The sequence below is a fragment of the Notechis scutatus genome, chromosome 5 (genome assembly GCF_049901735.1).
Source record: "Notechis scutatus isolate UNSWTSFEM ecotype Mainland chromosome 5, rNotScu1.2, whole genome shotgun sequence".
In the NCBI taxonomy this organism is placed as follows: domain Eukaryota; kingdom Metazoa; phylum Chordata; class Lepidosauria; order Squamata; family Elapidae; genus Notechis; species Notechis scutatus.
Window position 1 is genome coordinate 21,986,142 of NC_142013.1, and position 22,937 is coordinate 22,009,078.

General features: G+C 38.9%; 1 protein-coding gene and 1 long non-coding RNA gene across 29 annotated transcripts in view; one reads left to right on the top strand and one right to left on the bottom strand.

Moving 5' to 3' along the window:
* ATP8A2 (ATPase phospholipid transporting 8A2) overlaps positions 1–22,937 on the bottom strand; it is a 367,147-nt gene that overhangs the window by 241,993 nt on the left and 102,217 nt on the right. For all 28 annotated transcript variants that reach the window (XM_087966309.1, XM_087966285.1, XM_087966283.1 and 25 more), the window contains 9 exons: positions 21,632–21,676; positions 20,232–20,307; positions 18,375–18,480; positions 15,477–15,559; positions 14,453–14,502; positions 10,830–10,899; positions 9,692–9,776; positions 6,656–6,795; positions 2,098–2,236 (listed from right to left, as the gene is read on the bottom strand). In XM_087966309.1, coding sequence (XP_087822435.1) covers positions 2,098–2,236; positions 6,656–6,795; positions 9,692–9,776; positions 10,830–10,899; positions 14,453–14,502; positions 15,477–15,559; positions 18,375–18,480; positions 20,232–20,307; positions 21,632–21,676 — 794 coding nt within the window. The remainder of the gene's footprint in view (positions 1–2,097; positions 2,237–6,655; positions 6,796–9,691; positions 9,777–10,829; positions 10,900–14,452; positions 14,503–15,476; positions 15,560–18,374; positions 18,481–20,231; positions 20,308–21,631; positions 21,677–22,937) is intronic.
* The window catches only part of LOC148130399 (uncharacterized), a 103,620-nt gene that overhangs the window by 42,438 nt on the left and 38,245 nt on the right, over positions 1–22,937 (top strand). The gene's annotated exons all lie outside the window — the stretch shown is intronic.

Here is a 22,937-nt window from a genome sequence, read left to right on the forward strand (position 1 = left end):
ACTCCAGAGAAATTCCTGAGACAGGAAGTCTAGTCCTGCCAAGAATGTAATAAGGGTTAACGGAAAGGAAATTTCTGTAAGCAACACCAGAATGTTTCCTTCCTGCCTTCCTTATAGGATTAGGCCAGTAATTTCTTCTAACAACAGCTTCTCCAAACTGCTTAGAATGTTAACATCCAGTTCTAGCGAATAGGTGCGAACTGGTAGAATCCCACCCCTGCTTCTCAGGAGGCTATTCCAGTTTTAAGTGTAACTAATAGGACCTACTGGCTATTTAAACTCTACTTAATACAAGTGAATTCAGGACTCTGTCATTAAAAGCCTTTGTTAAATTATAGTTGAACTCCTGGTCTTAGTGGGTATTGTCTTTGGTATCACAAAAGTCAAAAGCACTTGGTGCAAGAGCACCTGGAATTGAACAGAACAGTGAAAAATTAAACTCCAGGAACAAGTACACAGTAATACTGTTAATAAGGAGGGGGGTTACTGAATACATGGAAAATAGAGAATGGACAACTGGAGTTATACAATTGCAGCTTAAATTAACTTTGCAAAAAGCAGCCCCTCAAACTTTTGCAGGAAGTTAAGACTACCAGCACCCTTTAATGATAAAATCCATTAGGAATACACATGCCTCCATGCGTGAAGACCAGATAGCCGGCACACACATGCCCATTAGAAACCAGCCAGCCAGCTGGTCTTCACACTTTCATGGGCACCAGCCAGCTGGTCTTTGTGCATGCATACACGTTAGAAACCAGAAGACCAGTTAGCCAGTTGCTTTCTAATGTACATGTGCGCACCGGAACCCAGAAGAGCAACAGGCGACGGCTGGCGTGCCCGGAGAGATGGCTCTGCGTGCCACATGTGGCATAGATTCGCCATCCCGGTGTTAAGGTCTATCTTGTATTGCTAACTGGCCAAGTATCTCGCCTGCAAGATAGGTAGGTAGGTAGGTAGGTAGGTAGGTAGGTAGATAGATAGATAGATAGATAGATAGATAGATAGAGAGAGAGAGAGAGAGAGATAGAGATATAGAGAGAGATAGAGACAGATATAGATAGATATAGATAGATATAGATACAGATATGATGTTTTTATTGTTTTAAAATGTTCTAAGTTTTTAATTTTAATATATTGTTTGAATTGTAAGCTGCGCAGAGTCATTGACTGAGATGGGCAGCTATAGAAATCAATCAATCCTTCAACTTAAAAAATAAAGCTTGAGCAGCAGAGCTGGAGCTGAAAAGCAATGGGGTAATGGTGAAATACAGATTGTTCATATAACACAGGAATAAAATATTAATACTATAATGAAAACGTTAGAAAGCTGATATTAAGCTCCATTTAAACATCCTGAAACTAGCAAACATTCTGTTTGAATTTTTGCAACTGTCATTGGGGATTATTGATTTTTAAAATTAAATTCAGGATGCTATATAATTGTTGGGTTTTAGTTACTATTTAGTCTATATGTCAAAATGAAAGTGACTAAGTTTTATTGAGGAAAACTGATTTAACCACAGGAACGTTAAGGTTTTTAATGATTTTGTGATATTATCCTTTTGGGTTTCTACACTATTTATAAAACATTGAATCATAGATCATTTATTATTTTTATATACTTGAAGTTGCTCACAATTGCTCCTTCCATCCTATTTGGACTGATTCTCTCTGCCCCATTTACTGCAGCTCCATTAAAAGAAAAACTTTTGATTCATACAATATATTTGGCAATTTGCGATGATGCTATTGCAGTAATTATTTCATTGGTTAGATTTCTTTCAGCATGTCATACCCTTATTATCCACTGAAGTAGCATAATGTAGCATAATTAATACATATATATATAAAATGAGAAGCTAGAATCAATCAAATTGCCTGCACTTTAATGACATTCCTTGGAATTATGGGTGCAATATTCCAGGAATTTTCCAATTGTTCCATTGGATTGATTGTCTCCTATAGAGTTCCAATCAGTCAGATTACTCGCCAAAACAGTCATCTTTCATTTATACCCTAACTTCAAGATCTACAATTTATAACTGGTGGCATTTGCAAAGGACAACTTCACTGGGAAAATGGAAGAGTTGTTACCTATATTGATAGCAGTTTCTTGTTTGTCCCCCGTTAGTACCCAAATCTTGATCTCTGCTTTTATTAGAGTAGATATTGTTTCCGGGACACCAGCTTGAAGGCGATCCTCAATTGCTGTTGCACCCAGAAGCAGCAATTCCTGAAGGAGAAAGAAATGGATGATGCAAGTTGATAGCAAGTTGTGTCTTACTTTTTTGTTGTTGTTGCTGACAAACCAATGTAGTTAATGGACATATAAGCATAAAGCTAGCCATTTCAGAAATCATCAGAATACCACCTGCTTTAAGAAATAATAGTAATTGAAACTTTAAAAGATCAACAGTGGAGGGAAGCATGTAGAATTACCATGTCAAGTGAGAATTAAATGAAATGGTTACCTGATGTTTCCCATCCATTGTCTAGAACAGGGGTTCCCAACCTGGGGTGCGAGACGATAGGCCAGGGGGTGCAAGAAAAGTCCAAGTAAATAATAGGACATTGGCTATATGTTGGCATTTTTATTTATTATGCAATGGATTAACTTTGTTTTCATTTTAGAGTTAAGTATCGTTATTTAGTGGCCGTCACATATATAGCTGAAAAGATTCAATCCTACCATATATTTAACGCGTTCAGTAGTTCCTAAAGTCTAAATTTCAGGGGGTGCGAGGTTTGAGTGAAATTTCTTTAGGGGTGCGGGGTGAAAAAAAGGTTGGAAACCACTGGTCTAGAAGCTTGATTTCTAAAAGGGATTTAGAAGGAAGGTACTCTTTTTGTAGCAGGTTTATAGCTTTCTAAATAGAGTGGTGCAGTGACCTAGAGGTGGAGCTCTTACCTCACAATTGAGGTAATTGAGTTCAATCCTAGGTAGAGGCAGATATTTATCTCTCTGGGCACAATGAGAATACATCTGCTGAAAAAAAACTTCACATTGGCAACAGGAAGGGCATCCAGCCAATGGTGGGATTCAATTTTTTTTTTACTAGCGGTTCTGTGGGCGTGGCTTGGTGGGCATGGCAGGGGAAGGATACTGTAAAATCTCCAGTAAGAGCTGGTATTTGCTGGTTCTCCGAACAACTCAAAATTTCCACTACCGGTTCTCCAGAACTGGTTAGAACCTGTTGAATGCCACCTCTGCATCTGGCCATTAAACGCTCTGCTAGCTCCATTCAGTTGCCCAGACTCCACCCCGACCAGGAATTATGGGATCATTAAATGATGATGATAGCTTTCTAAATCAGCACAGTAGATTGTACTGTTGATACGACCAGGTAGGCAGCCATGCAGGACTTAATAGCATGTGCTGTTTGCCCTTATTAAGTTAAATGTGCTCTTTTGCACCTATAGTCATTTGTGTGCTGTTAGCTTATACCCAATGAAGGATATTATTTATATATCTATTACAGTACATGTGCATTCGTAAGTTACAAATGAGCTCCAATTTGAACCTTGCTCCACGTTTAGGGAGGGAGGCATATCATTTGCCAAAAGCTGTAACTACAAATATATTATATTTAATGGGTTAAAAAATAACTGATATTTTGAAAAACATTGAACAGAACTCGATGTTTCCATAAAGAGAAAGTGTATATATTCAGTCACTACATGATGTATTCTGGAAGAGGAATGGTTAGGTTACAAACCAAACGTACAAGCCAAATGTTCATTTAAGAGATGATTAGTGTATTTTGAAAGTTATGCTGTAGCAATTAAAAAAACAACACTTTTAAACATGTGTTCCAGGAAAACGATCTTTTGATTTAGTATTTTTAAACCAAATGGTAAGCCACAGGAATGGAAAGCTTTTGAGCAGTTTTGAGCAGTTGACCTAAGTGTGAAAAAATGATTAATGTTTGAAAATGTGGCATTAGGAAAAAAAATTATCCATTTCTTTATCTTAAGAAAAGATAAACTCATCCATTTTGGTCCTTCCCTTTAGTAGACAAATTCCAAGACAGTAGGAAAGGACAGAGATGGGTTACTGTCATATTTTAGTTCCATTTTTCAGCACACTCTTGTGGACTAGCTTCTCAATTTCATCCCAGTCTACAAAGTCTGAGATGAAAAGGTCCTAAATAATGATACCTCCAAAGAGCTGGAAAATAATCTTGTTGCTTCCCTCCAAGCCAGAGGTCCCCAGTGCTGGCTGGGGAATTCTGGGAGTTGAAGTCCACCAGGCTTAAAGTTGCCAAGGTTGGAGACCCTTGCTCCAAGCTATGCTCCTTTTTCCAAAACACAGCAAGTTCCTTCCAGGATTTCTAACCAGTGCAGTTTTATAGGGAAGTTGAAAAATCATCAAAACTTCCTATAAGTCAAATTGTCTTATTCGAACTGACTTATTTATTTAAGAAATTTATAATTTACAATTCTTGACAGTGTGCATCAGTAAAAATCCTGAATAAGCCAAGCCAAAGAAAAATGATAGAAAAGTCAATTTAAAAACCACATCTGAACACAAGTGCATAATCAGGATTGGGAATAGCACTCAGTAACATTCTCACTCCCAGCAAGACAGGCGCAATTACCATCCTGGCCCAATTCACAGAAGGAAAAACAGAACTTCACAGCTCTACAAGGGAGGCTCTGAAAAAAACCAAATAAGATCAGGCCTGCCTGAATCTGGGGGAATGGGAGAGGGTGGGATTTCTTCCCAAAGGGTGATATCCAACTAAATGCTTTTCTCCTAGATCCAATTAGATGACACTGGATCAAAAAGGGGACCAGGAGCATGCTTATTCTGCCCAACATAATAGGGTGGACAGAAATAACTACAGTAGAGTGTCATAATTTAAAGCTAAGAATTGCATATAGGTGGTTACCAGGAACCAGAACAGCTTACGTTTAACTACTCATATTGTTGCATCTGGATGATTGCATATGCTGATGTAATAAGAGTGAAGCTATACTCACACACACTCTTTACTCATTCTTGGTCAGATTTTGTTCATCTTCTGCCAATTGCATTATGTTTGCCATTTCATCTTGCACAAAATGCAAGGGATTCTCCAGGATTCAAAGCAGCAAGTTTTTCATATATGTATGATTTAATCCAAGGTAACCCACCACCCACTAATTTCCAAGCAATAACTAAGATCTCAACCAAACCAGACACAAAAGTCCCCGGACAACCCAAGCTCCTTCTAGATCAATTGCTTCTCTGTGGCAAACCAATTGTGATGAAGGGAGGCCTTAAAGAACTCCAACTGGAAGTCCATGATGGGGAAATGATGATAACAACCCTTCCTCAATTCCAGATAGCATCACAACTGTCTGAGATTTTTTTAAAAACAACAACTGCAGTGTGTGCTCTTCTTATGAGTTGGACATTCAACAGCCAGCATCATGTCCAGTGGTGGTATGCTACTGGTTCAGACCGATTCATCTGAACCGTAGTAAGCTTCCAACTATCAGCTGAGAGAGTGGAAAGGCCTCCTACAATCAGCTGTGAGTAGAAAAAAAGTGCAGGATTGGCCCTCCCACCCGCCCCTGCGCTTTTCTCTTCTTTATCCTCCCAGCTGGTTGGCGCTGCAGGCGTCCGCTGGTGTGGGGAAAGCTGCATGTGCACATTAGGCAAAGCATGCCCACCAAGCCACACCCACCGAACCGGTGGTTAATTTGAATCCCACTACTGATCAGGTCCATGGTTGCCATGATAGTCTTGAACTCTTGAGTCATTTATGACTTTTCTCACACCTAGGAAAGGCAGACTAAAATCACCCAAGACCACCATCAACCCAGCCACAGCATTTGGCAACTCATGTAGAGAGAGAGACAGCTGCTCAGCAGAAAAGCTGGGACAATAGCAGTTGTCAATACAAACTCAAAGTCGACCGTTATTCAGAATCCCACTAGAGTGGTCTGTGGAATATCCCTCTGAGCTCTTCCCCAAACCCCAAAACAACTTAAACTGTCTACTTTACCTACCCTTTCTAAGATTGGGCGGTATAAGCCTCGCCCCTCCCTCCTTTTTCTCTTTCTTTTTTTTTAGTACCCATTTCTTTTCCAACTAGTACTTTTTCTGTAAACAATTGTGGAATTAAATGGAAATCAAAAAAATCTAACTTCACAAACAGTTGCGTATTTTACAAATGCAGGAGAGCTTCCAAATGACCAAAGCTACTCGCCTTCTCTTTCCCAAAACCTGAAGGACTCATTTTATTTACTGGCTCCCCAGGCTCCACTAATATATGATTAAATCATATATGATTTAATGAGGCAGAACCAAAATCATGTATGATTTAATGAGGCAGATCTGAGACTAACCCAACTATGAATAGCAGCAACTGAAGATTGGGGCCACCTAAGGCAGGGCTCCTATGACACAAGCAGAGTCCAAGCTCCAACCAGCTGTTTGCAGTGACTAGCAACTGATTTAATAAATAGATAATACTCAAGTAGCTCCTAACAAACAGCATTTTGGAGATACTCCTTCTCCAAGCAAATATAATAATCTTAGCTGTGTAAAACTTGGATTGGAATAGTGCCCCATTTTGAACTCTTTCTCTCCAAGGCATAATTGTGCAACATCTGAATAAAGGAGGGAGTACAAATTAAAAGAAGCAAAATTATGTTTATTAACCTTCTCAATTATCTCATAACACTCTTCCAGCTTTTGAGTTCTATCTTTCAAATTCGTGCTGGCTTCGTTATATACGTCCAGCCATTCCTGGTAAGAGTTTTCTGATAGGTCTGCATATGCGATGCACAAAGTCCTCAAACCTAGAAAAGGAAGTACAGAAGTTCAACCCAAACATCTAGAGAAGTTAGCTTAAACTTCAGACAGGAAAGCAATTATTAAGTAAATGAACAAACTTGATGCACCTGAAAACCCCAAACTGCCTTCACATACAGAAGCTGATTTTCAAACTTATTAGAGTAATACATTTGAGATTATAAATTATACACTCAAATGTATTTGGTGCAAAAAAAATAAAATCCCCCAAAACAAGGAATACAGCTAGTCCGTGTTTAGCAATCACAATTGGGGCTGACAACTCAGTTGTTAACTTTTACTACATCATTTAAATTACAATGGTGCTTATGACCTTACTTTGACTTTCCTTTGCTTTACCAACCTGCTAAGGTAGGGGTATCAAACTCGATTTCATTGAGGGCTGCATCAGGGTTGTGTTTGACCTTGGGGAGCTGGGTGAGCATGGCTGGGTGAACATGGCCAGGGTGGGCATGGCCAGCTCGATGTCAGTCGTGTCAGGGGTGCCCGTGGTGGCCCAACTGCTCTGCCAGCAAAAACAGAGCTTGGTAGGGCCGCAAGCTCCGTTTTCGCTGGCAGAGGCCCCGTGGGCTGGTTTTTTTCTGTTTCCAAGGTGGCCCCATGGGCCAGATCTAAGCACCCCTGTGGACCGGATCCGGCTCACGGGCCTTGAGTTTGACATCCTGTGCTAAAGTTACAAATGCAAGGGCAGGATGCTTTTTTTCATCCGCTGTGTAAACTGTAAATGGTCAATAACGAGGCAGTTGCTAAATAAAGACTATCTGTCCACATTTCCTAAGGAAAGAACATACCAAGCAGATTTGGGCCCAGCGTAACATTTGGCACTGCACAATGCAGTTTTATTTTTTGAAATGTGAATGCCACAGTTGTTAAGCAAGCCCATTGTTCACTATGGGCTGTTTTTCAGAAATAAATGCTTAAAAAAAACTGGAAATAAATGCTGGTTTCTGGCAAAACTGCTATAAATTGTGGTCATGTAACTGGGGCACAGGAAACAACCATAAATGTGGGCTGGTTGCCAAGCAGTCAAAATGTGGTCACATGACCAGTGGAAGGGTGTCGGCCATTGAAACTTCAAAACTGGGTTCTAAGTAGCTTTTGGGGACTCCATTATAACTTTAAACAGTTGCTAAGTGAATGGTTGTAAATCAAGGATTACCTGGTTGTAAGTCAAGGATTACCCATATTGTGAATGTAAGGCAGAGTATCCTGGTGTGAGATAAATATTTAGCTTCCCAGTTTCGCTAACTTGTAGCATTAACCCCTTTTTTTTTTAATCATCACATGCTATTTGCCTTGATTTCACAGTAAATGACAGCCACAATAATCTGGAGAACAGCTTCTTCCTTTTGGAATATGGACAACCTGATTTTTACAGGATCATTGTCTGTATTCACAAACATTAGTGTAATTTATTTGTCTTCTATTGCCCATCGAGTATTAAAAAATGGGGAAAGTTGCCATACTAAACAGAAAGGCTATATTATGAGTATGCAAGTGTTCCTAAAACAAAGAAAAATAAAACTTTCAGGCAGAAGGAGATACAAGGCTCTTCCTGCAGTGCAGGGCCATTAAACATTTACTATATAAGAGAGCCCTCAGATCAATAAGTGATTGATATAAAAGATTGATGCCACATAACAAAACTCACTGCAGTAGCCACAGAGATTGACTCTTAAAGAAATCCAGGAAAAATATGGGCTGCATTGATGTAGTTTGCTCTAAAAAAAAGTATTTAAACATTTATAAAATGAGTATTACATGGACCATTTCTTCATCCATCAGTCTCATTATCAATTTCAGCCTTTCTGGCCCCAAAGTTTAAGAAAGTTAACATCTGTGGAGACCTAATAGCTTGAGACATATCATGTCTATTGCATTGCTTCACTCCAATAATCTTTTCTTTTTCACATTTTAAATAAAGTCTCAGTCCAGACAAAGTCCATTTTCAACAAGGCTTATTTCACCGCTGGCTTGAATAATACATGGAGGAATGAACTAAGCTGCATTTCAATATATCTTTTGCCTAGAGGCAAACACGAGTTTTAAAAGGCTGCAAATGTAATGAGTAACTGTAACTTTCTTCAACATTTTGTTTCTTTTGTGTCCCTGTTACGTTTTTCTGTCACACTAATTTTGCAACTTTATGAAATCTGGAATAGCAAAGACAATAGATGAGTTCAAGGCTATGATTTTAAGGATGGAAAGCGAGTTTGGACACTTAGGTTGTTTCTATGCATTTCTTGCTTTTGTACTTTCTGAATCAATGTGCCAACTGATAGGCCAATATTTGGATATCTGCAATCTGAAGAATTTAAAAATGTAGTTTTCCAGTTAAATGAATTTAAAAATGTAGTTCTCCAGTTAAATATGGACATATCAGGGAATGGGTCACATCAATATATGTATTTTGTTAATATAAAATGAGCTTCACATTTATATAAACCAGATTAAAATACATAAATGTGCATAATATTAGGAAAAGTGCACACAAAAGTATACATATTGGGAAAACTGGCATAGAAATATGTATAAATTTAGGGTATGTATTTAATAGGTCAAATTGATTCAAAAGCTGAATGAATGAATGAATGAATGAATGAATGAATGAATATAAGATGGAGAAAGCTAAGTTTGACAAATTTGTGTTTTCTAACAAGGATGTCTCATTTATATCTTATTCGGTCTTAGAAAAGCAGGACTGGATAATATATGCTTATTCTTAACTCTGAAATTTCCCAAACTTTCTCATTTCATATGTTCTGAAACAGAATTTGTTTAGCTACAGAACAGCACACATTGATACTTGAGAAGAGCAATAATAAATCAATAAGCAAATATTTAGAGTGCTATAAATAAACAGTTCAATAAACAAGTATTTACCTTCTGTGGCAAAATATTCAAGATGACATAGAGTTTGCTCCATGTACTTTGAGTCTTTGGATAATCTCTCAAAAATGACATTATCCTGTCAACAAAAAATGTATATAAATAATTGCCATAATGATGCCTGCATTTCTTTTTTAGACATATATTCTGTCCATCTATAAGGGATAAAACTAATGAGGCACAGACCAGTAATATCCAATCTAACACAATCTTTGGCTAAATATGGATTCAATGTCTCTAACTCTTAAGATCAGGAAAAGAACAACCAAGAATTTATTAACTCAAAATGTAGGAAGAAAAAGACTAAGATTTAAAACCTGAGCTGACATATTAATATAAGATTTGAGTGTTCTGCTGTGAAGTAGCTATGACACCCCGCCCCCCCTTATATGCAACAAAACAACTTATCTAGCCATGTTGTGACTGTGAAGTTTCTTCTCTGGGTAATATCTAGCTGCAAAGCTGAGCTTCTGGAGAGTCACAATTTACCACCAATGAAAAGTCTGACATTATCCATGATAGCAAAGGTGGTTCAGATTTTTAAAATGTCAAACAGTGTGAAAAATGTTCTTCATTGTAAGGAAGTAGTAGCTCTTATGGATAATGATGAACTATGAATACATTGTCCAATCTGTAGGAGTGGAGATATAATACGACTTATGACGACAATTGTGCCCAACATTTCTCTTGTTAAATTAGACATTTGTTGAGTTTTGCCCCATTTTATGATTCACTGAACCGGTTGTTACACTGGTTGTATCACACTCCTGGGTGCGATGGGGGGCTGCGATGTCATCCCAGGGGGTCCACAAAACCTTCAAAAAAGTTATGATTTAAATCTTGAATGAAGTCTTAGTGGTCCATGGCCACAAAAGGTATTTAAAGAGGGTCCGTGGTGAAAAAAACATTAAGAACCACTGGCTTTTAAGCCCATTTTCCCCAGTTAGTTCATTCCAGATATTTTCATCCTAACATCTCAACATTCCACACTATATGGCTACTGAAACATTTGAGACATATAGAACGCACAATTTTCAATAGCAGTGCAAGTACTATTGTCATTAATATTTACACATGCCAAAGAAAATGGGTTACCACACAATTCTTTTGTCAATAGGCTGGAGATACTTACAGCTCCTTTGCAGTACAAACGTAGTTGACCATCTGGAGTCCGGACAATTACAGACATCCTCTTTCGATCACTGGGAATAAGACAAACATTCATTGTAATTTTTAGAAGTTGTTGTTGTTGCTAATGATTATTAAAGTTGCCATTAAGTCAGAGGTGGGCAACTATGGCCCCTTTATGACTTGTGGACTTCAACTCCCAAAATTCCTGAGCTAGCATGGCTTGCTCAGGAATTCTGGGAGTTGAAGTCCATAATTCGTAAAAGGGCCATAGTTGCCCACCCCTGCATTAAGTGGTGGAAGATATTTATGGAATAATTTTGCCAGTATTTCATAAATGCAAATTGACAGTAATTTAGTCTGAGATTTGAGTAAGGATTAGTTAATAATGTCACAAAAAAGCAATAAAGAAGGCTTAGGAATTTCCAAAGTTGTAATAGTCCCAATGTATCTGTAAAATATGTTGGGGAAGGTTGACCTAGTGACTAACTTTACAGTGTACCAGACTATGATTTAGTTTGTTTAATAATGGCTTATCCTGTGGTATAAAGCCAGTCTTTGAGTCAGTCCTCCTGGGAAATCAGACAGAAAACATGACATATGAGCTACATATATTTTATTGTATGGCTAGATCTTGCAAGTCTGAAGATAGAAACTTTCCACTGCCATTTTTAACTGTCAGATCAGTTAGAGTGGATCCTTCCCAAGTTTCTCTCTCTGACAATTAAGCCATCCTTCTTCTCTTATCTGATTATTTCCTAGGCAGCATCTCCTTCCCTCAGATCCAAACTCATCCACACATTCCATTACATGTGATTTATAAACTATGGTGTATAAATATTTAATATTAGAGACAGCATTTTACCGAGACAGCCATCGTTGTCGCCATCTTGGATTAACTTTCAATATGATTTATTTTAAAAAAAATGTCATAAATTATCTGTAATGTCAGGATGGATGGATGGATGGATAGATAGATAGATAGATAGATAGATAGATAGATAGATAGATAGATAGATAGATAGATAGACAGACAGACAGACAGACAGACAGACAGACAGACAGACAGACAGACAGATTTTTTTATTTACTGGGGCCTTTGATTTAATCTTGGACAAGTCTTGGCAGTTTTCTTAGTAGAGTTTTTCAGAAGTGTCTTGCCATTGCCTTCTTTCTTGGTTTAAAGTGAATGACTGATCCAAGGTCCCAAAAGCTGGCTTTGTGCCTAAGGTGGAACTAGAACTCATGATCTCCTAGTTTCTAGCCTGATGTCTTAACTACAACAAACTTGCTTTCAGGTATACAACATAGCAGAGTATATCACAGCACGTGTGTGTGTGTGTGTGTGTGTGTGTGCAGCTTAATTACGGTGTAAACAGTTCTTGTATCTAGTTTTAGGAATGTACTTTTTAAATTAAATCACAACATACATACTGCAACTGCAACTTTTGGGAGTGGGACTTAAAGAAAGAAAATAACAAATGAAAACTAAATCAAAATATCTCTATTTTTGTACAGGTAAAACTATATCAAAAATGAATTGAGATTCAGAAAGAAGGAAAGCCCACATTTTGGAAGTATTATTGTATAACAATGTGATGTGTCAACCATGTTTAGCACATGATTACCATTTTAGTACATAAAAAGGGAGTTTCATCGTTCCTATAATCTTTAAAAGGTAACAGATTTAACAGATTAACAGAGTTGGAAGGGACCTTGTAGGTCATCTGGACCAAGCAGGAGACCCTACATCCAGGGGTGGGATTCTACCACTTCTGTAGAACCGGTTGCTATGAAAAAGAGCAAACAGAGAGTATACATAGAACTGGTTCTATGTCTGCTGCTGTTTTGGCCCACCTGCCCGCCCGGGCTCTTACCTGACCTTTATTTCCTGCGTTTTCAACCACAGCTGCTTTGCGCGGCACAGCTGCGGTTGAAAAAGCAGGAAAAAAGGGCTTTTTAAAGCGCTGCGCACTTGCACGCAGCACTGCTCAGCTGTCCGGGCAGCTCAGCAGATCGTAAATTGCACTTGCATGACTTGCACACGATGCAGAGCAACAGAACTGGTAGTTATACAGGTTGGATCCCATCCCTGCCTACATCATTTCTGACAAATGGCAGTCCAATCTCTTCTTGAAAGCCTCCATTTATGAAGCTCTCACAACTTCCGAAGGCAAGCTATTCCATTGCTTGATTGATCTCATTGTCAGAAAATTTTTCCTTATTTCCAGGTTGAATCTCTCCTTGATCAGTTTCCATCCATTATTCCTTGTCTGGCTTTTGGGTGCCTTGCTTGGAAAATAGCTTATTGACCCCTTCCTCTCTGTGGCAGCCCCTCAAATATTGGAACACTGCTATCATGTCTTCCCTGGTCCTTCTCTTCACTTCTCTTCAGGTATTGTCGTTTCAACTCAAGTTATATGTCATATTTTCAGCATCTGCCCTGATGCAGTATTTTTTACAATGTTGTGTGTGTGTGTGTGTGTGTGTGTGTGTGTACAACACTATTTAATTCAAAATCATGTAGTTTAAGTTGCCATGCAGCTAAGTCAGGTTTGACAGCAATGAACTATAAAGGCTAAATTGTCAGAGATGCTGAAGTTTATAATTTATTGGATATTTCTGCCCTGCTTCCCAAGATTGATACAGTGAAAAGTGAAAGAGTAATATTTTCAAAGGTTTCTGATACTGCCTTAATCACATTATCAACTCTTTTCCAGTTTTATCTATTCCCCCTTTTCTTTTCCCTCTTTTGAGAAAGAAAGAAGGGGAAAGATTAGTCATGGGATTTCCAACATGAAATGTAGGCCAATATTTAGATTTATCCAACTGCATGAGGAACAGAACAAGATTTTGCCTTGTATGGAACATCTGTCTCTAATTGCTGTAAAAATCAGAATTACTAAGAAATATCAGAAATAGCCTAGAACCATATTTCTAGCAACTGTGTTTATCATTTATAGCTATTCTAAAAAAGTAAGTAATATTGGAAGAAGGGAGAGAGAAAATTGTTTCTGTGCTATTAATTTGTTCTGAAATTCTCCAAGTGAAGTTCAGTAAGACTGACAGGCTGGTTATTTGCAGTAAGAAAATACTATATATACTTGCATATAAGCCAAACCTCAATTTTTTAACCAAAATACCATGAAAAACAAGCCACCTGTTGATAAGTTTGCATGTTTCATGATGTTTTGGTTAAAAAATTGACGGCTGGCTTATCCACAGAAGGGCTTGTATGCAAGTATTATTTATTTGTTTGTTTAAACATGAAATATTGGTATTATATATTTTTAAAGTATTGCTATATATGTTCGCAGATAATTCAATCTGCAGATAGGACAAAGATTTGTTCTCAGTTCTATTACTTCTTTAATATTAACTATTACCTATTAGTTCTCAGTTCTGCCTATGAAAGGTAAATAATCCATTAATAGAGGTCAGGTAAAATCCCACTGAAACCTCTCCAGCTTATATTGCTGCCCTTCGAAGATTTCAAACCAAAGAAAATTCCAGTGAAATATAAGCTCAACAAATGAAATGAAACAAAGAAAATTTCTTTTAATTGCAGGACATTCCTAAGTGTTTCCCTCCTTTTACTTCTTGCAATTGCCATTAAAAACCAATTACCTTGAAAATTCCAATACGTTAAGGATCTCATATGTCTCTTCTGTTCCTAGCTGGGATCATAACAGAATAAGGCACACTTTAGTAAAAGAAAAACTAAAAATACACAAAGAACTGGAAGGCAAGCATTGTTTTTAAATATCCATATTTTTTTAAAAAAATGTGAAAGTAGCTCCCTCTGCTGGGCACAACCATGTACTTATATTCTTAAGAACATGCCAAAATTGCCATCTCAGAATTAAAAATGCTGTATTGAAAATCGTTAAAATTTCTTAAAAGTTTTGTTACTCCATAAAGAAGATTATGATTGTCTACCTTTTTCTCAGTGCATCTAAAACTTCTTCCACTTTTTCTTGGTTGTGTTATTGTCAATGGTGGCTTAGGGTTGGCACTGTTTTCTTTTTAATCTTCACAGGCTGCCCAATCAGTAAGAGCCCAAGAGAAAACATAATTTCCTCAAGATACTTTTTGTTTGGATTTTATAAGAACCTGAGAGGCTACTATTGGAGAGATTACAATCCAATCCAAGGCAGAATATCCATGTTTGCATTTCGCCATCTCAAAAAATTAATATGACATCAGACAGAAATGCTCAAGAAACACGGACATAAATGATTCAAGTGTAGTCTTTTAGTTGAGCATGCCAAAAGCACAATTTGGTAAGATTTCGTTATTTCAACTTCTCACTTTCCAACTGGCAGCGTTAAAAATTGTTTTCCATTCTGACTAAGAGTAGAATTGCTTTGCCAATTAACCAGTTAGATCAGTGTTCCTCAACTCTGGCAAACTTCAGGATGTGTGGACTTCAGCTCCCACAATTGCCCCAGAATTCCCCAGTCAGATGAGGAATTCTGGGAGTTGAAGTCCCCACATTTTAAAGTACTCACAGTTGAGAAACACTGAAATAGATGGATCTTCTCAGGGATATTTTGCCCTGTTTGCCCTATTTCTCTGCAATATTTCCAGAGCAGTCTTATAGAAAAATTTGGGAATGACCTCACAATACTTCCTTCCCACACACTCTTACCGCATCGATGATGACAGAACGTGGTGTCCTCCCAGTGAAAACATAGCCAAGTTTTTTTGCTCCTTTGACTAAAGCGCCTTCATCTGAGAAGAGAAAAAGTCTGCCATTACAAATTCAGGAATAGAGTTGGATTCTTTAAAAAAAACACACACACAATAAAAAGACAGTGCAGATCTGCCTTTATGAAAACATCATCCCATTCCCCAAACAGCTGCAGAAGATTTCCAAACATCTCAGGAGTCCACTCAGATCAGAGGTTCTTTAACAGAAATCTGCCAGGAATTGTTGTGGTTCGCCGGTAGCCTGTGCAGAATTGGACAGTGATTGTGGCAGCGGAATTGGACAGTGGGGAAGAAAGGAGATCAGTCCAGGAATCTGGAGAGGACTCGGATGAGGGTCCTGCTTCCAATGCAGAGATGGGGCCAGGACCATCTAGTAGTGGGGTGCTGCCTCTGGAGCCTTCGGAGTCTGGCAGCAGCGAGGCAGAGGACCCAGGGGAGCCTGTTCCCAGGGCACGTGTGCACAGAGCTGCTAGAAGGTGAGAGCAGTTGAAACAAAAGGGGAGAGCAGTTGAAACAAAAGGCTGGGAGGTGATTGCCCCTCCCATAAGGTATAAAGGACAGGCAAAGATAACGAAACCTTTGCAGGAAGCAAAGTCGTTCGTTCGGTTCAGATGCATTTTTGAAGTTCTTTGTACTTCGGTTGGTTTTTTTTCTAGTTCATTTGACACTTCTGTTATTGGCATCATTTCATAGGAAAGAAAGGTGGGTGCTTATCTCGAGGGACTGTTTGAGATTCATTACCGGTTGGGAATGAAAATAATTCCCAGCTTTGCAATAAAACAAGACTTGTTTTTAAAATAACCGTGTACGTAATTTTCGTCTCAGAAACCTCGGTCAGTAATGTTAGGCAACCTTCTTTGAAAGGCAACCTGAGTTCATTATTGTCATCATGTCTGCAATGGGTAGTCCTTAAATTTTTCATCGACAGGAGACTTGAAAAACCTTCAGGAAATCCCACAGTCAGGATGTTTCCAGGCAGACAATACAGCACTGACACAACCCCAGTCAGCCCCAGAAGAACCCCTTCACGGTTTTGCAAAAATCTGAGATTGCAAACATCAAACTAGGTAATACTGTTAAGCCCTTCATTTCAAAAATGCTGGAAACGCTCCCATATATACGAGTTACGACCACAATTGAGCCCAAATTGGTATGGTGCTAAGTGAAACGTTTGTTAAGTGAGTTTTTTTTCCATTTTACGACCCTTCTGTGCCACAGTTGTTAAGTGAATCACTGCAGTTGTTAAGTTAGTAACACAGTTGTTAAGTGAATCTGGCTTCCCCGTTGCCTTTGCTGGTCAGAGGATTACAAATTGTGATCACATGACCCCAGGACTCTGTAACCGTCATAACTATGAACTACTTGCCGAGCATCTGAGTTTTGATCATGTGACCATGGGAATGCTGCAACGGTCATAAGTGTGAAAAACAATCTTAAGTCACTTGCTTCAGCGCCATTGTAACTTTGAAAGGTCACTAAATGAACTGCTGTAAGTTGAGGACTACCTGTAATCTAGTTGATTGGTTTATTTTTAAAAACATTTCTGTATCACTTTAAAAGCAATTCTGTATCACATCTGTACCATTTCTGTACCACTCTTAGCAACTTTTGAGCAAAATAGACCACACATTAAAATAGTTCAAAAGCATCCAATAAAATCAAACTCTTTCAACATCAATGAAATATAATCCTAATATCATATTGCTTTAGAGCAGGTGTGTCCAACCTTGGCAACTTTAAGACTTGTGGACTTCAACTCCCAGAATTGCTGGCTGAGGAATTTTGGGAGTTGAAGTCCACAAGTCTTAAAGTTGCCAAGGTTGGACACCCCTGCTTTAGAGTGTTGTAGAGATAATATTGGGACAAAGAGGTAAATCTAAGAAGAAGAGAAAAACTAAGGTGACCTTTTTCATCTAATTCCAAACAGAATGCCCCCCAAAAAATCTACCTCTTTTCAGCAAATGTGAAATCTCTGATTCAGACAAAAATTACTGTGGTTTCTTTTAGGCGGGGTGGAGGACCAAGTTCAACAAAATAACTTATTCAGAGCTATCTATTTCTCAGCCCTATTTTTCTTTGTACTTGTCTTGCCCCCTGTGCAATCCTCCTGTTGCCACAGAACTGGACAATGTCCAGGAAACCAGTCATAGGCCTGAAGCTTCAGCTACAAAGAATACCTTATTATTCTCTATCTGCATTGACCCCAATGTTCTTATTCCTAACATTAGACTGCAGGAAGCTCCTGGCCTTCACTCTAATAACTCTAGTCTAGAGATCATAACTCATGGCAACTTTAAGACTTGTGGGTGTCAATTCCCAGAATTCCCTATGCTGGCTGGGGAATTTTGAGAATTGAAGTCCACAAATTTTAAAGTTGCCAAGGTTGGATACTGCTGCTCTAAATCAGGGGTGTCAAACTCAGTTTCATTGAAGGCCACATCAGGGTTGTGTTTGACCTCAGGTGGGCGGGCGGAGGCATGGCTGGGATAGGCATAGCCAGCTGGACATCACCTGTGTCGGGGGCACCTGTGGTACCCCAGGTTTTCAGCTGCAATGGCTTCCTGCAGCCCTCTGCCAGCGAAAATGGAGCTCACCCCCTCCCAAGCTCTGTTTTCGCTGGCAGAGGCACCGAGAGCTGGTCCACTGTTTCCAGGGTAGCCCCACAAGCCAGATCTAAGCACCCCTGTGGACCTTGAGTTTGATACCCCTGCTCTAGATGGTGTATGTATGAATGTGGGTACAGTAAATATAAATCCAACACAATCTAGATAAGTTTCCCTCAGTCCCTTGTCCCTTTCAATGGCTCTTTGTTTCAATGGAAGGGTCAGTAACTAACCTGGAGAGGAGGCCTGGTAGATGATGGTGTTTTCATGTCTTTCTGGAACAACCGTGTGACACACAGCCAGCAGAGTGAGGAATTCTTTGATGTGCATAGCTGTGGGCTGAAATGCAAGGGTCATGTTAGTCCAATGAACAGGACCTGTGACGTTGTGGAAAAAAAGTTCAATTTTCTGTTAGAGGCAGAGAGCAAATAAAGTGGCTGGATGCTACTTCACCTCTGTTATTTTTCAAAACGATAATTACATTAGACAGCTTATTGGATTTTAGCCAAGTAAAATCCAATAAGCTGCATAATATAATTATCTAAGGTAATAAGGTAAGAACAGCTTTGCCAGGTGAGATCAATCATCCTCTTTGTTTCTTGCTTTCTCTTGCCATCATTGTTCATATGAAAAGAATATCACCTAACCTCCTGATACATGCCCTTAGCACAAGCTTGGTCTGATAACACAAAGCAATCTACTTTTTCCAGCAAAGTCAGGCCTGGAGAGACATCCCATAATTTCCCTACATTACAGTTAAATCAATTATTTAGTTTGCTTTTGTCTATGTTCACAATTTACAATAGATCCCATCCACCCAATTTTCTGAGAACAATGAGGGCAATTTTATCACATCAGCTCTTCTACAAAGCTGCTATTCACCCTTTGATGGACAATCAGCAGTGATGCCCTATTTATTTTACCGCTGAATATCAAACCATATGGTTTAAACCATTAGCTCAGAGTTATCTCTAAGTACCAGCCACAGAAAGAGGAATGGACAGAAGATTCATTCATAATCCCACCCTACCCCCCAAAAAGTGATAAGTCACATGGTTTCCCTCTAAGCTATCCAATAAGCACATTAGTCAACACACTAAGCCTGGCTTAAGGCAAATCACAGCTACAATACTTATACCCAGAGAGGGCATTAGGTTATATAGCATATCACAGCCAAATGCTATTTCCTGGCCACCATCTCTATCAACCAGAATCCATGTCATATTTGCACCTGCTCTTTTCCCCACTCTCTTGATTTTTTAAATTTTATTTCCCTGCATACTGTACTTAGGAAAGTGAAAACAAAGGACCATGGAAAAATACCACTGCTGCACCCAGAGAAGCACCATTCCTGGCCATTCGGATTCTTGTTTCTAGGTCTAGAGACCAGAAGGAGAAGCCAAAAGTCTTACTTCAAGGTAGAAGACACAGAGGCCATGGCCAAGGTAAACTGAGCTATTGTAAACTAAGAGCATAGTTGTGATAAAAGTACTTTCAATTAACCACAAGTTAACCCATGATTCCCAGTTAGTACATATTGCACTAGGGCAAACTATGCCATAGTTTAGAGTGTGGTGTGATCTAGATCAGAGTGTCAAACTCAAGGCCCACGGGGCAGATCCGGATCTAGGGTGGCCCGTGAGGCCACTGCCCTGGAAGCAGCGAAGGACTGGCCCATAGTGCCTCTGCCAGCGAAAACAGGCTCCCAATCTCTGTTTTCGGCTGGGACAGCCTTCTGCAGCCCTCTCCCAGCTCTGTTTTCACTGGCAGAAGGTTGCAGGAGGCCGTCCCAGCTAAAAACGGAGTTTGGGAACCCGTTTTTCACTGGCAGAGCACTCAGGCCACCACAGGTGTCCCTGACACAAGTGACGTCGAGCTGGCCACGCCCATCCTGACCACGCCCACCCCAGCCCCCCAAGGTCAAACACAACCCTGATGAGGCCCTCAATGAAATGAGTTTGACACCCCTGGTCTAGATCATAAAGGAAGGCTATTGAGGCCACAAATGAATAGTTCATACCCAAGTGTTTTATGACTGCAACAAATATTTTAGCAATAGTTCATGGGAAAATTCTGAAGAATGGCCTTACGTGATCAGCCTCAATGTTCTGCAGCAGTCTTGGATCATCAAATTCACAAGATTCACTAATAGGAGGCGGAAGCCGGCTAAGAATATAATAAAAAGGGTGATAAGATTCCTGAAGAGCTGCATTTCTATTAAGTGCATATATTATGGTTTGGAAATGACGAGTTCAATAATCAAATGCAGATAGTTCTCGACTTATGACTACAATTGAGCTCAACATTTCTGTTGTGATTTTTGCCCCATTTTACAACATTTCTGGCCACAGTTGTTAAGTGAATCACTGCGGTTGATCAGTTAGTATCCCAGTTATTAAATGAATCTGGCTTCCCCCATTGACTTTGCTTGACAGAAGGTTGCAAAAGGGGATCAAATGATCCTGGGATGCTGCAACGGTCATAAGAATGAACCAGTTGCCAAACATCTGAATTTTGATCACATGATGATACAATGGTCATAATTGTGAAAAACGGTCATAAGTCACTTTTTTCAGTGCCGTTGTAACTTTGAACAGACACTAAATGAACTGTTGTAAGTCGAAGACTGCCTGTACCAAATACATTTATCTGTTTTTTTTTTTAATCAGAAGAGTAATTCCAATGATAATCAAACTTTCCTACTGATACAGCCTTTTGTTTTCAGAATTATCTCCTGTTTCACTCCATGGCATGTTTCATTGCATTTATTTGTTTCTTTATCTACTCTGCTTTCCAGTTAGGTTGAACTCAAACCCCTATTTTTATTTTATTCATTTTGTTAAGAAGATTTATACAGCCACCCAACTCAGTATCTAAGCCAGCATGTGGGATTCTGAGAATTGAAAATAAACACACCAGAAGTCCTTAAGTCAGGGGAGGGTATCATAAAAGAATACGGTAAAGGTAAAGGTTCCCTTCGCACATACGTGCTAGTCGTTTCCGGCTCTAGGGGGCAGTGCTCATCTCCGTTACAAAGCCGAAGAGCCTGCGCTATCCAAAGACATCTCCATGGTCATGTGGCCGGCATGACTAAACGCCAAAGGCACATGGACTACCGTTACCTTTCCACCAAAGTGGCCCTTATTTTTCTACTTGCATTTTTACATGCTTTCGAACTGCTAGATTGGCAGAAGCTGGGACAAGTAATGGGAGCTCACTCCATTATGTGGTGCTAGGGATTTGAACCGCCGCACTGCTGACCCTTCTTATCGACAAGCTCAGTGTCTTAGCCACTGAGCCATTGCGTCCCTCCATAAAAGAATACAAGACCTCTTTTTTTCTCCAGGGCCCCTCCTGTATGTATGTTTTCCTATTTTTCAACCCCCCAAAGTCCCCAAGAGTACCTCTCCCCAAAGTGCCCAATCTTGAGCCATCTTACAGGCCTACAATTACAACAATTACACATTACCAGTACCCAATATTTATTTACCTGAAATCTTCTGATGAACATTCTCTTGCCAGTTCTGGGAAGTGACTAAACAGGGGAAAAAATGAAATATAAACTGATGGTATGCCTATCCCAATTAGAAGGAAGCTACTGCTGAATAAATGATATGTCACTCTCCAAAGATGCTTCTTCCATGCAAGTACAAGAGAATCAATCGTGGGCATGCGTACAACATTCTATAGAATCAAACTTTTGCTTCTGCATAGAAATTGGACTAATGTTACAATTCTGTGCCTACTGGCTACAATTAATGTGACTTCCTTCTTCTTTTTTTAATAAAGTTTTATTTGGGTTTTCACACACAAAATACAAGTAAAACATCTTTTTTGAAAATAGCATGGTCCCGGGTTGAACTTCTTTATACAGACACAAAACTCAATTTCATGCTTCTTTTTGTATTCTATTCCATATCTTATACTATTTTACATTTTCTATATAGTTTTTCCCCTCTTTTAATTTTCTCAATTTTATTTTGATGATCTCATCTCAATTCAAATAATTATATTTATACTTTCGTCTGTTCTGTTTCAATTTCATATTATCTTTTCTCATTAAACATCCATTCAACTCTTATTTAAACTTCAATATATACCTTAAGTTTATGACCTTCAATATAATACATAATACATAACTTCCAATTGAATTCTGCTTGGTACATTCTTATAATACACACTATATTCTTTTTAAAAAAAAGAAAGATTGAAAATATATGTAATTATAAACCCTCATTCCATTCCAGTTCAGTTCTATCATTGATAATCATTAAAATCTTAACATCTTTAACACTTCTTTTCAATTAAATATCATACTTCCTTAAAAACACATATAATCTCCATAATTAATTTTTCCCTTATTTCTCTTCACATATGTTTTATAAATAATTAAATATACCTTTTGTTACATTTATTTATTGACAAGCATTCCACTGAATTACGATAGCTATTTTATCAGACGGGGTGGCTTAGCCCCGAAACCAGCCGGCTCGGGGCGCTCCAGCGGCGAGCACAGATCAAAGCCTCGCAGAGACGAGGTTTCGGTCTGTCGCTGAAGAAGCTCAAACCGAAAGTCCCAATGTGACTTCCTTCTTGAAAATTGCTCAGAATTGCAGCTACAACATACAGTAGGTAGTACTCGACTTACCACCACAATAAAGACTGGAAAATTTATCATTAATCAATGCAGTCAATAAATAGCAGAATAACAGAGTTGGAAGGGACCTTGGAAGTCTTCTAGTCCAACCCCCTGCTGAGGCAGGAAACCCTATACCATTTCAGATAAAGGGTTATCC